Here is a 17,491-nt window from a genome sequence, read left to right as displayed (position 1 = left end):
CAAAAATTACGTCCATCATTTTTTGGGATTTCTAGACCCCCCCTCCCCCCTCTGTCACGCTATTTTCCTATACCTAATACACGTACTGTCACACTTTTCTAGACCCCCCCCCCCTCCCCCAAATGTTGGACGTAATTTTTGAACGTTCCCTTATCACGGTTATCACTGCGCGCAACGAAAACAACCGTGAAGCCGTCAGCCGGCTCGCTCGGGCTCGGCTTCTCGTTAACTCAACGGCTTTTAAATTCTCCTCAATCGTATCGAAACCACCAGGAAGTGAAGACATCTTTGCTGCACTTTTTTTTTCCGCATACAAGGTAAGTACAGGAAATTATTGCACCTTTGAACCCGCACAAATTGGAATTTAATGTTCGTTTCACCATTCTTTTGCCAGCAAATTTCAATTCCGACTACGAAATGCCGGCCAAAGCAGTTTGCGTCCTGAGCGGCGATGTCAAGGGCACCATCTTCTTCCAGCAGAATGTGAGTATTTTACCCGCACCCATCCTGGATGTGCGACGGCATTTTTAATTTTGTGCAATGTCACATTCGTATTTGTTCACACATGAATATGCATTTTTTATCGGTGGGTAGAGGCTTTTACATAACGAATCAACCGGCTACCGATTGTAAGGAACTTTCTAGTTGCTACAATTAGTTTGAAGTTATTGAAATATCGATTGATTGCTCAAACTCTCTAAAATAAAAGCTCTCATTTTTGAGTAGCGCCCATGCCGCACAGGGACTGTGTTGGAAACACACATTTTTTTTAAATTGCTCGCACGCTCACATTTTTGCAAAATATCAATATTTTTCGGTATTTGAAGGTGGTTTATAAACCCAGTGAGGTTGCCATGTCGAAATTATTGCAAAATACATGCTCATATGAGCGTACGAGCAATTTTAAAAAAATGTGTGTTTCGAACACAGTCATGTGCGGCATGGATGTTTACTAAAAATGTGCAGGCCGAACACATTTTTGAGCGTAGCCGTTTTTGCGTGAAGTTAGTGGAAGTTAGTGAATAATCAGTGGGGAGGTGTGCAAAATATGTATGTAATCACCAAGCAAAGAGCAAATTGATAAGATTGTCTTCGTAGTAGTGTGTTTACACGAGATGTTTTTATCTTTGCTTCCTCCTATTATAATCGATTTTCTCAATGAATAAATTCATACGCCGGTAGCTAACACGTCTTGCATTAGTATGAGTTGGCTATTTTTATATTTACCTACTTGGCCGGCTTTCATGACGAAGCTCTATTAGGATGAGATAATCTATCGTGTAATATTAAAAACACAACATGTATCTTCTGTTATGGCATAAAACTTGGCGAACGTCTTGTTTACTCTTGTAGATATGCTTTTACTGATCTGTTGTACGCCGCTCGACAGAGTATTTTGTTTTGAATCATACTAGAGAGGGTGAAAACCTGTAATATATTTTGAACAGCATCGATTTTGAGCGTTCTATATGAATGTTAAGAGATTGACTGCCAATGCTTCTTTATTAAAGGTTTCTGATTCGAAAAGGTTTATCCACCGGGTTTACGTGTAACTAATAAATACAAATACAAATAAGGCTTTGAAATATCATACAGTGCTTACAATTATTAAATCAACAATTTGAGATGCGTATTGTACGTAACAGTTACGTACAATGTAATGCATCTCGAAATTGCTGATTTAGTAAGATCTGTACTGTTTGTATTTGTATTTGTATTTGTATTTATTTAGTAAAACGTAAGCCTTTAGTTTAACACTTTTTGTTTAGTTTCACACTGTTACTGTGAAGTATATGTTCTCTTGTAACTATAGTCATAGCGCAATCATGGGTCCCATTTGAAGTGACAACAATGTCGATGATGATATTGATTTTCACGGGTTATTGGACGCTACCTCCTGTCAAAATTCATTCATAAAATCCGCTCGTAAAATGGACTATTGCACGGTGAACTGTCTGACTAATAATTGTGAGTGACCCACAATTGTGTAATGACTGTATGTACTGGTACAATCTACATTTTCAATAATTTTGAAGTAAGTTCCTAATTTTTACCTCAGGGTGTTTTTAACGTAAGCCAACAGAATAGGGTCCAATGGTCGATAGATAAATCTGTTCTTATTACCTCTTCGGAACAAGACATACATCACCGTACATGTCCTAATTATGTTTATCACCCTCCTCACATGAATTTTCATAGTTGGTTCTGCACTCGTGTGCGAACATGATGCAACTCGCGAACCCCACCAGGTTACTCACTTTTCACTCCTCAATGCTTCACAGTTCTCGGTCTTTATTTTTCATTTCTCGTTCTTCACTGCTTACTGCTCACTTCCCAGTCTCGACTGTGCGCTTTTCACTCTTCATTCCTTACTGATTCACACTTCTCACTGATTCATACTCAAAAATCTTCTCTTTTGAACACTAACTTCTGTTCTTACTTCTCACTCACTACTCACTCTATTGCTAACTATTCATTCCTCATATCTTTACTTTTTTACTGCTTGTGGTGGGTGGCAACCCTCTTTATTGACAACTCAACAACTTCTTTATTTTCATAAAATGCTTGGCTTACTATAGTCCTGTTGAACGACGCAGGTTGAGCTTGCTCGAAGTTGCTGCATCTTGCTCTTACCCATTTGTCATCGAACGGGTAAGAGCGGGATGCAGCAACTTCGAGCAAGTTCAACCTACGTCGTTGAACAGGAATTATGTTGCTACTCAACTACCACATCTCCTTTTCTTTATAATAAAATATGATTTAAATCAGTGACCTTGAATCCTATTTCTTCTAGTATTTGTATTATTATGGCTGTATGTATTTATTTCTAACCTATCCAACCTGCTATTTTTTTTAATTGCTAGTATAACACACTGAAAGCGTCACACCGATGGCATTGGTGTTCCTAATTTATTACATAAGTAGATCTTATCGCACCCTTCGAACTAAACCTCCTACATCCCTATTGGTAGAGTATCGTTTATTCATCTTTCTTTTTCCATCGACACGCAAATGAAACCTCAGATATTGGTGAACTATTTCCTATCAAGTAATGGATCTGAAAAGAAACAAGTAGACTGAACATACCTTTCCGGAATATCTTAACGTCTCGATCAGCTCTCATCATAAACATCATCCAGGAATGGTTATCAGTGTATGTTTGCGACTCCTTCAAATGCGTATCGCGTTGCACTGTTCTAGGTTTTCATCACTAATCTGCCATACTTTCTTTTCTTACAAAAATTGTTCTGTTAGTTTGATTGCATTATGATTTTCCCTTCCAAAGAAATCCAGATAATTGTAGGGTATCGCGCCACTTGGGCGGTGGCTTCTATATTCGTCTGTTTGCCACTATAACTTAGTCAATTTTGAGCCAATTGACTTGAAATGTTGTACACGGGCAGATACCATACCTATCTCACTGCATTCCAAAATTGTGTCAATTGGTTCAAATTTGAGTGAGTTATACTGCCCATGATCGCATATCAGTCCCATCTTTGCTGGGTTTCCTATTCATATGGGACAATTATGCGATCATAGGCAGTAATAGCGGAAAACAGACGAAAATAGAAGCCAAAGCCCAAGTGGCGCGATTCGCTAGTTTTTTATCCGCTTCAGTCGTTATCATGGAAAACTGGCTCAAAATATCCTTCCGGAGAATATTTGCTTTTAGGTATTTAACTCGTTTATCTCGTTCTCCTCCTTTTTCTCTCAGATAGCTGAAAACTGTGAAAAAAGAATTATTTTGCCTTTCCCAGACCAACGCATTGTTAGTGCGTTATCCGATAAGGGCTTGAGTTTTACCTTCTCCGAGCCAACACGTTTGATAACGTGTTGTTCGTTAAGGATTTTGATACTTTTTGTGCCTTCTCCGGACCAACGCGGTGCTAGCGCGTTGTCCGTTAAGAACTTTGATTCTATTTGCAGGGCTGTTACAACAGTCGCGGATTTATGTGCCAGGACGCGGATCCTTCAAATTTGGTCGCGATTTTCGCGGATTTCTCTGAATTTATGGCTTTGAACAATGAATACCGCATCGCAGTCACGTTTCAGCAAATATAGTGGTAATTTACTCTTGAGCTGTTTTCAATTTCTCTCAACTCAATCTTATTTCCTTCGAAGCTTCTGCCAAACATCTTTTACAGCTTTTATGTAGTTTCTGTGTTAAGATTTTTTTTCAAAACTATAAAATAAATTGAAAGTCGCAACTTCTCCAAAAAGTCAAAAGCTTTTAAAATTAAATTAAATGATAACAGATATTAGGATTTATTCTAAGAAATGGCGCAATTTTATTGGCTTATTAAACTCGAAAAATTTGTTGCATTTCTCTGCTGAGATATCGCATTTCTGATTAAGGTTTTTTTTTTGTTCTGTACCTTTAGGTTCATTTCCAGATAGAGACCTTTACATTCGACTATCTAATCCACCATCGGTCCTCCGGGTTTAAAGTAAGCATAGGCTCAAAAGATCTTCAATACAACTGCGTATCACTAAATGTCGAACTTTTAGATCTAAGCTATTTTAAAAACTTGGCTCTGAAACAATTCTATTAAAAAAATATATACAGAACAGATCATTTAAAAAAAAAATGATTTCGTTTGATACTGGAAAAACTTGTAATTAAAAGGCACGAAATATTGCTAATTGACAAATTGAAAGATGAAATTTGTGAAAATAAAATCGCGTTTTGGTGGGATTCGCTAGACCAGCGCTTTAACCAACTAAGCCACAGAACAAGTAATGATTCTGTGGAATAGAAAGCCAAACTGACTCCGAAGCCGCACCGTGAACACTCCAATTTCACAAACTTATCTCTCTCTTTCTGTAGTATCTCAGACTGCTCTTTAAAAATAAAGCTGAATAAATAGGGGAAATTGTGTATTTTCGGCAGCTTTGTTCTCTTCGTCATGGGGGTTTCCTGAAAGCTGCTGAACTCAGAGTTGGCCTCAAATTCTTCCCAACCAAGCTGAGTTTCAGAAAATTTGGCCGACAAAAACCCTCCATGAGGAAGAGAACAAACCTGCCGATAATACCTGTTCGATAACGATATCATCATCTTATTCCAATTCCAATCAATCACGATTGTCATCTCGCATGAAGCAACAACGCAAACTGTATCAACACTGGCTGTGTGATTCTCACTCGAGCAGCGCAACAATCCATTCAAACATTGTTCATCTAATCCGTCCCGATGCAGCGTCAACAGCCAGTTGTTATTCTTCTCGTTGAAGTAGGCAGCATCAATCAAGCCATCGAGCGTACGGCTCTCTTGTTCTGCTTTGCGCCTTTCAAGCAGAGCAGTGCGCATGGTATCCGTATCATACACACAAAGTCCATATCATCTCGTACTCTACCTGCCTATAAAAGGGCTCGATGTAAATGTAGAATGTAGTCGTAGCAATAGTCATCTCCCCAGCAGGCACGCTGCCTGTTTGGGGAAGATCAAATAAATTCAAATTAGTTGAAACCGTTCTGTTTCTATTATCGCCGTCGTCGTCGTTGTCCACTGGAGCACTTTCAGTCCACTGATCTCCCGAGCACTCGAACATGGTCCTTCGAGCCGGATTGGGCGTCAAGAGGAATCCGCCCAACCAACCCTACGGAAGTCCTCGCTGGAGCAAGAAGTCGGATTTGGACGTCGACAGGAATCCGTCCAAGCCAAGCCAACTCGTGGTCCAGTGGAAACGATACCACAGACAACCAGACGTTACGCAACACACCAACCAACTCGTCAACAGTCAGCGCCTATCCAACATCGGTATCGGTCGACAGTTCCCGATAGTCGGTCGAGAATGTTAAACAGCCCATCGCATCGACAGCACCCCTTTGGACATCCATTCGGATCTAGGCATCGGATGAGCATCCCCGATGGCCAATCGGTACTCCAATTCAGCAATCAACTCACCTCTACTGGGAGCGGAACGGATCCGCACACAAGCAAGCATTCCACGCGTGTATCAAGCTACTCACCACGTTTGGATCGATTATCAAGTTCCTTTCGTCGTCATCACATCATTCGTCTCATCCAGCAAGTCAACTGTTGTCATCGTAGTGAAGGAAGCAGATTCCGTCGTAGATCAACCTGCCATATTCTTTGAGGTTTCTGCACAGGGCAGATCAACCACCATTCTCATCTATCGTGTTGGAGCAAACGGTTTCTACGATGGATCAGCTCATACAGCGTGCCCGGTTTCTGAAGCAGGTCAACCGGAGAAAATGATCATCCCGTCGGCGAAATCAATCTTCGATCAAGCCAACTTACAACCATGTCGTCGGCTGGCGGTTTTCTTCGTGGATCAACTAATGCCATTCGAGGTTTCTGCACAGGGCAGATCAACCACCATTCCTAGCGTCGTGCTTGGGCAGACGGTTTCCACGGAGGATCAACCCAACCAGCATACCCGGTTTCTGAGGGCAGATCAACCGGTGCACCATTCAAACAACAACGCCAAACAGCTTCTCAGAAATGGTCATTTCAGCGGGGGGCAGTATGTTCGGTTACGAACTGTACTCAAAATTGCGCACAAACAACTCATCGCGCAAAACCATTCATCCGATTCAAATCAAGCGAACGAGCAACAAAGCCAACACCGCAAACGGCGCTGACAGTATGGCAGTATAAGCCGCGCCAAAGCAACACAGCGTATAGCAGCAGCCCATTCAATTGTTTCGTCCGATCATGTGAAAGCATCAACAGTCCACAAGTTTACATCTATTATTCGTGCTGCAAGCGTCATCCAAGCAATCTTGCGCATTACTTGCCTGTTTTGCTTTGCGCTCTTCCAGGCATAGCAGCAGGTAGTGCACAGCCAACCTTGTTCAATCGTTCTCTGCCTGCTTATAAAAAGCAGGCCCAATTTGAATGTACATAGTTGTATAGTAATAGTCAGCTCCCCAGCAGGCACGCTGCCTGCTTGGGGAGAAGCAAATAAAATTCAAACAGTTCAAACCGTTCTCGTTGTGATTTTACCACCGTTGTCGTCGTCGTCGTCCACTGGAGCACAATCGAGTCTGCTGATCTCCCCGAGTGATCGAACAATACCCATCGTCTCCCTATATGGTTAATCGAATCACAACCCAACAACTATTAGGTATAAACAAAAGGGATCCCAATATATCTCAATAACTGGTTACTGCCCCTGCAGATACCATCTACAAAAGATCGGAGCAACCCAAACTTCAAACTGTCGCTTCTGTGAGGAGAGAGAGAAACATCAGAACACATCCTCTACTATTGCTTACTGCAGAACCCATCGTAGGTTCAAACTTCTTGGCAAGCCCTTCATACGGTCTCCTGACATATGGATCTTATCCCCCAAGAACGTGATAGGCTTTATAAAGCTAGTCTCACCAGAACGGAGGAAACACACACTGTAACTCAGGATCTATTTATCTATTCATCAATAATAGTTGGCCTTAAGATTTATCTATACCAGTATCTCAGTAACAAACATGTAACTAAGATAACTTACGTAGTTATCAGCAAAAAGATATATCAAAATGGTCTTGAAATGTGGACGCAGGAACCCGACAAACGAGAGAGATGATTGTTCCTAAATCTTTGGAAACCTCACTACTCAATTATCTGGTTTAAGATCAAATTTGAATGTTTATGTTCATGTCGCGGATTTGTTTTCCGAGTCGCGGATTTTATTTTAGGAGACGCGAATTTCGCGGATGATATTTAAGAAATTTTGTAACAGCCCTGTATTTGCCTTGTCCGAGAAAACCGAGAAAACACGTCGCCAGCGAGTTGCTCGTTAAAGGCTTTGTTATTGCCTTTTCCGGACCAACGCATCACCGCATCACCGCAGGACTTTGCTTTTCCGAGCCAACATGACGCCAGCGAGTTGCTTGTTAAGGACTTTACTCCGAACCAACGTGTTGGCAGCACGTTGTTCGTTAAGGACTTAGATACTTGTTTTACCTTTTCCGATTCAACACGTTGATAACGTGGATTTTGATACTTCTTTTGCGCCTTCTCTGGACCAACGCGTTGCTAGCGCATTGTCCGTTAAGGCGATACATTTTGTTCATATTTACCTATCACCGAACTACAAGCAGTTTACAGCTCCCGAAATATATCGGCTAGACTAGAGTATCGAGGTCCTGTCCCGCACAGTCCCTGTAACCTGCATCCGTACTCCACTACGTTGGATTTGGACCTTCTCATTGGGTATATGCGGATCTGTATGGTTGATAGACTTCTGCTTCTGCTCTTCCAGTATTCCTTACACCGCCCTGAAGTTCTTACTAATGGTCGCAAAGAAGCAGTACAATTCATTGGTGTCATTACCGGCAACTCTTTTTTTTTTAAAAAACTTCAACTTCAGACGCTCGTAGCAAATATACGTTACGGTTAAGCAAGTCGATACAGCCAACAATAGGGTCCTAAAATGAAAAATACTTTTCCGCTTTTGGTGCATAACACGAAAGAGCATGGTTTTCTGATCCCAACGGTAATTTTTCCGAACTTAAACAATAACAGAATAGTTAATAAACTCGAAAATAAAATAATGATGAGCAGGTCTTGTTTGACATTCGAGCTCAACCTTGACGTAATGAAAGTGAAACGGCGGGTTGCAAAAGACACCACATTGGCTCATTTTTGACAACAAAACAGGAACATTTACCCAAAATTGAGTGCTAAACAAGGAGTGTTGCAAAAATTATTAAAATTTTTGAAAATATATTTTATGGGCTTTACCTAATAGGAATACTTAAAAAATGAGTAAACATGTCGTTTTAATCAATGCTTGATCGAATTACGCAGAAATTGAGATAGGCCATTAGGAGCCTATTAGGGTAAGAAATCAAACTTTGAACTAGTCAAATTGTAATCTTAATTTGAACCATTTCAAAATTCATTAAAACGACGTACTTTTCAAGCAAATATTGTCCCGAAAAAGATGTTAAACAGCTTTCCGTAATATAACCTGATAACATGGACTTTAAAAGCATTAAAAAAAGCGTTTTTGTCATGAAAAACAAGCAATTGAAAAATCACTGTGATTTCACCCATTTCCCCCCAGAGAAAGCACATTTTCGGTGCACTCGTACAGCTAATGCATTGTATCACACGCAATATGTGAACACTTCAAATGAAAGCTTATTTATCGTAGAATCGACCAACCGAATAATTTTTCGCATTATTTGTCATAAAATTATCAAATTTAAGTGATTCTTACTTGGAGAATGTTATCTTAAGTTGAACCATTTGTAATCTAAATTTGAACTAGTAAATGGGGGTGAGCTTCTAGTGTTGGCCTGTAGATTGCGCTAGTGGTTGCTTTGTTTACTCTTGGGGGATGAAAAAATCCAAATTTAGTTTCCAAATTCCTAAAGGATTTCGAACATTCTGAGTTGAGATTCCACTGCCTAATGAAAAACAGGTATGAGAATTAGCAGATTCATGTGATTTTTTATTGTTTAGCATGGAATTGGCTGTTTTGTGAATTGCTCGACCTGCTGCCGCCAGTAGTTCAAATTAAGATTAAAATTGGTTCAAATTATGATTACGATGGTTCAAATTAAGATTAAAATCATTGTTGATGAAAAACCAAATATTTCAATGAAATTCGGTGCAAATATAAACTTTTTACCATTTAACAGAAAGCTTATACCCGTGGCTTTCATGTACATTCGATTTTGCCGTAGTAAATTATTTCCATGTGGGAGAAAAAAATCACCTAAAATTTGCACTGCTTCAGAAAGCCGCAATTTGGTTCAAATTTTGATTACCTACCCTACCATCTCCGTTATGATTTCGTTTTTTTTATAAATCCCATCCTCGTACGCCATTTGTGGTGGGTAGCAACCGTTTGTATTGACAAGTCAACAACTTCTGTATTTTCTACTCAACTACCACACTGCTAATTCCTTGTAGTACATTACCCACTTTTCACTGCTCCTTCCAAGCTATTCACTTCTTAAGCACTGTTTGCACTGCCTCTTTTGGCATGTCAGTCCCATGTCGTTTCTAATACAAATTATATTTTTGTCACTCACGAGGTCATTCAAAACAAATTTATTTTTTCCGCCTTTTTTCAAAGCTCAATATGCCACGAAAAGGGTATGCATGACGTAAATACATTTTTTTGAAACTAATTGGAGTTATCATACAAAAGGTATGCGCTTTGAAAAACAACATGGGACTGACATGCGAAGAGGGGCAGTGCAGTTCAGAAGGAATTTCTCAGCCTATCTTGATGCATGGGAAATTCCTTGCCTGAATCGCTCAAGAAACCGTTTTTTCTTCGATCCCAGTACGCAGTAGTGAAGAAATGACAGTTCAAATGGCAGTCACCGAAGAAAGTTTCTGCCAGGAATCCCTCAAGAAATTTCTTGAGCGATTCCTTTCGATCTCGAAACCGCGCTTTACTAAATCCCACACCTTATTGCTCACTCCTAATGCGAGGTATGCACTTCAAGCGGAATCGCTCAAGTAATTTTCGTTCAGTGCATTATTTTTCCGTGACCGGGAATGGTCAAGAAATTTAACACAGTAAGCCCCATTTGATTTGACGTTTCGTTTCAGCTCCATACTAGGATCAGGAATAAAGCAATGCTTTCTCATTTCTTGAGCGATTCCTTGCCTGAACCCACGCATCGAGATCGGCCAAGAAGTTTCTTGTGATCTGCGTACTACCCATTACCAGGGATGCCAGATGTGAAGACATGTCTTCAAATTGAAGACATTTGAACTTCTGTGAAGACATTTATTCCTGTGAAGATATATTGAAGACTTTTTAAATTATGTGAAGATTTTTGAAGACATATGAAAGCTGAAAAATAATATTTATGTTGTTGATCCAAACCAATAATTCAAATCTTGGAATTTTTGTTGATAAGAACTTACTAATTCTTTATTTTCCTATTGGTGGAAATTTTGGAGCAGTTTTTATTCAATATACTATTCAGATACGACAACCACCATTTCTAGGAAATTTTAAGATATTTGCTGAAGCATTGGATTAATTTCAGATAAGCAATTATTTATAGAAAACAAAACTGTTATGACCGACTTTTATACTTTAAAGACCGTGATTCACCGTGTTGCTATATGCGACTGTTTCTGGAGAGCACTCAATATAGAATGCCGATATGGCTTTATTCAATCTAACATCAGATCTCCTGCTGGGATGTTCAAGAAAACATCGCACGCGCTACTGTTCGTTAAACGACACAAACAACTACAACAGTGTATGTGCATTACACTCTAACATAAAACACATCAAAAACATTCAGGAATGTGTTGGTTATTTTATGAATTCTTCAAGATAACTTCCAGAGCAATCAAATACTTGTTAATATAACTTTGCATTTCGTTCACACCATCGAAAAATTCTATTTTTTTTTAATTTTTGAGTTTCATCTAGCAATTTATCTGAGAATTCTCCTCTAGTTTTTCAAAATTCTTCAAAAACAGATTCTCTTTCTAAAAGTATTACCGATGTTATTTTTATTCGTAAAAACTTATCAGAACTTTGTTTGAATTTCAAACAAAGCTACGTCCAGAATTTCCAGCAGATTTGTTCGAAGATTTGTTTAGATTTCTCCAGTAATTTTTCCGGAACCCCTTCGGGAGTACCATTGAAACTCCTTCAAGATTTCATCAAGAATTCCTCCAGAAATTCCTTCAAGAGTTTCTCGGGAATGCTTCCAGGTGTTCCTCGGGAATTGGGTTGTTTAGTGAATAAAATATTGCTATTTTCTATAGCCTATAGAAAGAGCTCATTTTTCTGAGTATAATGTGATTTTATTGGATTTCAATAGCTTTGTTTTGATGGTTAAATTAACAAAACAGTTTTAATTTTCGTGGATAGAATGACAGTTCAATCGATAAAATGACGGTTCGACCCGAACAAAAAATTTTCCCCATATAAACTTTAAATGCATTTTAAAAATAGCTCCCCGGGATCAAAAAATTATGAAATTTTGGATTTCGACTAATTTTTGGGCGGAGAATTTTATTGTGAAATAATCTGGATACCCCTAAAGAACCCAATTGTTCCAGGTATTTCTCGGGAATTCCTCCAAAAGTTTTCCGGGAGTTTCTTCATGAGCTCCTCAGAAACTTTTCCAGAAGTTCCGTGGAAATTCTTTTAGGAGCTCCTCCAGAATTTTTTTAGAGGTTCTCAGGGAATTCCCCCAGAAGTTTCTCGGGAATTACTTTAGGAGTTTGCTGAGAATTTATTCAGAAGTTCCTCGGGAATCCCTTCAAGAATTGCTTGGGAATTCCTCGACTAGATCCTCTGGAATTCTTCCAGGAGTTCCTAGGAAATTCCTCCTTATATTTCTCGGGATTCCTCCAGAATTTCCTCGAGAATGCCTCCAGGAGTTCCTCAGAATTTCCTCATGGAATTCTTCGGGAATTTCACCAGAAGTTCTTCGTGAATTCCTCCAGAATTTCCTCGGGTATTTTTCCAGGAGTTCCTCTGGATTTTCTCTACGAGTTCTGCGAAGATTCTTTCACGAGTTATTCGGAAATCTCTTCAAGAGATTCTCGGGTATATCTCTAAGAGCTCTTCTGGAATTTCTCCAGGAGTTCTGCGAGAATTCCTCTTGGAGTTTCAGGAGTTCCTTGGGAACTCTTTCAGGGCTTTTTCGGGAAATTCTTCAAGAGTTGCTGGGAAATTCCTCCCGCAGTTTGCCAAGAGTTTCTTTAGGAGTTCTTAAGGAATTCCTCGGCAATTCCTTCAGGGATTCCTCGGGAAGTCGGGAATACCTCCAGCAAAATGAACTCATCCAGGAGTTCTAGGGAAATTCCTCGGGTATTTCTTCTGGAGGTTCTCGGGTCTCCAGTTAGCCTAGTGTTTAAGGCTATTGATCGCCAATCCGGAGACGGCGGGTTCGATTCCCGTTCCGGTCGGAAAATTTTCTCGACTCCCTGGGCATAGAGTATCATTGTATTTGCCTCACAATATACAAATTCATGCAATGGCAGGCAAAGAACGCCCTTCAATTAATAATTGTGGAAGTGCTCAAAGAACACTAAGTTGAAGCGAGGCAGGCCAACTTCCAGTGCGAACGTAGAACCATAAAGAAGAAAAAGAAGAAATTCTCGGGTATACCTCCAGGAGTTTCTCGACAATTCTCAAAGAAGTTCCTGTGAAATTTCTCTAGGAGATCCGTGGGAGTTCCTCCAGGAGTCTCAAGTGAAGCCCTCTAGAATTTTCTCGGAAATACTTCCAGGAGATTATCAAGAATTATTTTAGGAGTTTATCAGCACATCAACTGGATGTTCTCCAGAAAATTCTCTGGAAATCACGGGAAACTCCTGCAGTCGGATTCCTAGAGAAAATCCCGGAAATTCCCGAGGAACTGCAAAAAAAAAATTCAGGAACTCCGAAGGAATTCTTTTGGAGGGATTTCTGAGAAACACTGAACTCTTGGAGGAACTCCTGATGAATCCGCTGGGGGAAGATCTGCTGGGGGAATTCTCGAGAACACCTGAAGGTATTCCCGAGAAACTCTTAAAGAAATTCTTAGAAGAATTCCCGATAAACTCCTGGAGGAATTTCCGATGGATCTCCTGGAAGATTTTTAGATGATCTTCTGCAAGGGTTCCCAAAGATCTCCTGAATTAGTTCCCGTAGAGCTCATGGAGAAATTGCCGAGGAATTCCTGGATGAACTCCTGAAGGAATTTCCAAGGAACTCCTGGAAGAATTCCTGATGGAGTACCCGAAGGACTTCTGGTGAAAATCATAAGAAACTCCTTAATAAATTTCCCCGACGATCTCTAGGAGGGTTTCACAAGGATCTTCTGGAGGAATTCCCGATGATCTCATGAAAGAAAACCCGAGGAACTCCTGAAGGAATTCCCGAACACCTCCTGGAAGAATTCCCGAGAAAATCCAGGATGACTTTCCGAGGATCTTCTGGAGGAATTCCCTACGACATTCTGAAAAAAATTCCAAGGAATTCTCGGAGGATTACCCGAGGAACTCCTGCAGGAATTTTCATTTTTTTTTTTGTTGAACTCTTGGAAACAAACCTATGATCTTTTCTAGAAGTTTTCGGGAAAACCTGGAAAAATATTGAAAAAATCCTGGAGAGAACCATGCATATTACTGGAGGACTTCTTAGTGATCTAAAGTTTCGTGGAAATTGTGGATGGAATTTCCGTATAATTTATGTAGTTATTTTCCGGAAAACCATTGATCAATTCCCAGGGAAATACTTGAGGGGTTCTACCACAAATGCTGCAAGAATTGTTGGAAACTTCTATAGGAATTCCCGTGGTATTCGTGGGGAAGCCTTGGAGGGATTCCCGAGGAATTCCTGGGAAAAACCATGGGGACTGGTGGAGAAATTTCTATAAAACTCCTAAAATAATTCCCTGGGAGTTGATTAACTCTGGGGTACCTCTGTAGAAACTGCCTGGGATCTCTGCAGAGATTCCTGAAAAGCAGATGGAGGAATTCCAAAGGATCTCTTGGAGGATCACCAAGGTAATCACTCAGGAATTCCTCTAGGAACACTCGAGGAACACATTCCTAGAGAAATTCCCGAGGATTTCTTCTAGGAGTTCTCGAGGATTTCCTGAAGGAAATCCCGAGATACTCCTGGAGGAATTCCCGAGGAACTCCTAGAGGAATTGCTGAAGTGCTGCTGGAGGAATTTCCGAAACCATCCTATAGAAGTTCCCGACTTCTGAAAAAAATCCGGAATGTTTTGGGGAACTCTTGAAAATAAATCGGAGGAGCTTCTTTAGGAATTTTAGGAAATACCGGGAAAAACTCCAGGGAAATCCTGAGAGAACCATGCATTACTGCTGGAGAACTTCTTGGGGAACTCCGGAAGTAAATTTCATGGAAGTTCTGGAGGGAATATTTGGATAATTGGATAACATCATGGAGAAATTCCCAGAGAAATTCTGGAGGAGTTGTATCACAAATATTGCAGGAATTAATCGGAAGCTTCTAAAGGTATTCCCGTGGTATTCGTGGGAAGGCCATGGAGGGATTCCCGGGAAATTCCTGGAGAAATTCTGGTAGGGGTCTGGAGAAATTTTCGTGGAACGCCAAAAGATATTCCAGGGAAATGCTGGAGAAAATCCCTGGGAACTCCAAGATAATCTCTCGGGGGCTTCTGTAGACTTTTCGAACCCTCTGAACAGAAAACTCTCTCTGAATGAGTGTAATCAGTTTTGTATTTTTTGAATAACTGACAACGAGGAAGATTACAAGTGGTAGTCGAAATACGCGTATCTGTCAAAGGGTATGCAAAAGAAGGTGGACTTAAAACTTATTATGTACACCCTTTTGAAAAAATATCTTTTCAGTACCATAACGGAATCTGGAAAATAATGAGTAGTTGAGTTACAGCTACTTGAGCTTGATTGACCGCCCGCAGTTCCCGAGCAAAGTCTGATAGCAAATTGAAAACTAATTTTGATGTTGTGATATTGCAAATTTTGATAACTCAGGTTGTTGTCGTTTTGGTCGTTTTAACGGTTAAAACATCAAAAATGAGAGCAGAAAAATGTTCCTGTGATAGCAAATTGAAAACAATTCCTGCTATCGATGATAGCAAATTGATAACTGTTTTTGTTATCAGTGCAAGAAAAACGAAAAATCGTAAAATGTAGAGTTTTTCGGTTGATATCAAATCATAAATGCAATAGTATAATTGTACTAATGATATAACCCTTGAATTACTTAACATAGTTTACTTAAAAGAGTTAAAACTATTCTAGCACTAAACACTTGCATTAAAGTAAAATGACAGCAAACAGAAAACAAAATTTGAAATCAAATCGAGTAAAAATAAACTGATATAAAAATGTGATATCAATTTGTTGCTGAATACAAAACATGTTTTCGGTTTGCTGTAATTTTGTTGTTGGACTTTGCTCGGGTTGCTACTCCAGTATCGCCAGATCAGCTACACTCACACAAGGAACCTTGGGAACTAAAATACATCTTCAGTGTGTGAGCGTTGGTGGTCTTGTATTTTTAGGCGACAATGGCGCCTGCTGCGTCAGGTTGCAGGTCAATGGAAGAGGGGAGAGAAGTGATGATTGCAATCGCTTGCCCACATCAGGCCGTTAAATCATCAGCGCCTGCACAAGGTCATGCGGAAGTTGGTGTGTTGGTGGGAAATGTTTATTTTTGGCACACATGGATCATGCATTGGTGCAAGGGTGCCTGTGAAGCGGCACAGTCCGCTTGGTTGCATAACTTGTAGGCGTTATATGATAGATTAACACTGTGCTGTGATGAAAGTTGGAAAGAAGGGAAACGGCTTTTTTTTTCAATCCGTTTCAGGTTCTAGCGATCGCTATGAACATACGAACATACATGAGATGTAGGTATATTGTATATGTAGGAGAGAGAGAGTGAGAGAGAAAGTAGATAGAAAGATACAAAGTAGGAGAATAGGGACGAGCCAGGGATTGCACCTAGGACCATTTGCAGATAAATCAGAAACGGTAACCACTAGAGCACCAAGTCCGTCGTTAACGAAACGTGTGCGTAGTAAGAATAAATTGAACTTCTCACGTGTTAAAAATGATATAGTTAGACACCTAATCTTCTACATTTATTGGGTTTCTCGCCAATGTTTAGACTCCTGTGATAATTTGAGAATCCACTGAATCATCATTTTCCAGCGGCATTTCACACTAATCAAACTTATTTTGTTTACCTGTTGTGCATCCGACGCCCCTGTCACGAACTCAACCGAACTTGTGTTTGCCAGCCGCTGCGAAGTCGTGTACGAAATTCGACTGTGATGATAATGAATTTCGGCTGAGTCTAAATGGGTGCAAATGTCGCAATAGTTATTCCTCAATTGTTGAAATTCACATCTCATCACATCTTACTCATTTGTGTTTCGTACACATTTTGTTCATCATTTCCAGGGAGATTCGGACGCCGTCAAGGTGACCGGTGAGGTGACTGGACTCAAGCCTGGCAATCATGGATTCCACATCCACGAGTTCGGTGACAACACCAACGGATGCACCTCGGCCGGACCGCACTTCAACCCGCACGGCAAGGAACACGGAGGACCCACAGCCGCCGAAAGACACGCCGGAGACTTGGGCAACGTTGTGGCCGATGACAGCGGAGTGGCCAAGGTCGACATCTCCGACAGTCAGATTTCCCTGTCCGGACCGCTGAGCATCTTGGGACGTACCGTTGTTGTCCACGCCGATCCGGACGACTTGGGCCTGGGTGGACACGAACTCAGCAAGTCCACTGGAAACGCCGGTGCCCGTCTGGCCTGCGGTGTTATTGGGATTTGCAAAGCATAAACCTTCCAAACTGTGACGATTGCAAAACATTCGAGCGGGATTCGAGTTGCATCCCTGTACTAATCCTTTTTCCCTGGGAAATGGAACCTGTGTCCTTGAAAAAATACGTCGTTTCGTTGGATGGAATCCCTTAGTTGTATCCATATGTTCTATGAACAAGTTTCTTACTGTTTTGTCTGGTCTAAATAAAACCTAAAGTTCATCACACACTCACTTAGTGACTAAC

The 17,491-nt window shown here is 40.5% G+C and overlaps 1 protein-coding gene across 1 annotated transcript; it reads left to right on the top strand.

The window, feature by feature from the left end:
- The first annotated feature begins 248 nt into the window (after window positions 1-248).
- On the top strand, window positions 249-17,478 carry LOC109422303 (superoxide dismutase [Cu-Zn]). Its single transcript, XM_062860207.1, has 3 exons — window positions 249-317; window positions 395-483; window positions 16,870-17,478. The coding sequence occupies exons 2-3, from the start codon at window positions 418-420 to the stop codon at window positions 17,263-17,265; spliced, it is 462 nt and encodes a 153-aa protein (XP_062716191.1). The 5' UTR covers window positions 249-317; window positions 395-417; the 3' UTR covers window positions 17,266-17,478.
- Window positions 17,479-17,491: the final 13 nt, after the last annotated feature.

Source organism: Aedes albopictus, chromosome 3, assembly GCF_035046485.1.
Source record: "Aedes albopictus strain Foshan chromosome 3, AalbF5, whole genome shotgun sequence".
Taxonomy (NCBI): Eukaryota; Metazoa; Arthropoda; class Insecta; order Diptera; family Culicidae; genus Aedes; species Aedes albopictus.
This window is presented reverse-complemented; position numbering and strand designations above follow the sequence as displayed.

Excerpts from the sequence above, each read along its gene's own strand:
- LOC109422303 (XM_062860207.1), top strand. The coding sequence starts at position 418 with ATGCCGGCCAAAGCAGTTTGCGTCCTGAGCGGCGATGTCAAGGGCACC. Across the intron at positions 484-16,869 it reads CCATCTTCTTCCAGCAGAAT|GGAGATTCGGACGCCGTCAA; the intron begins GTGAGTATTTTA and ends CATCATTTCCAG.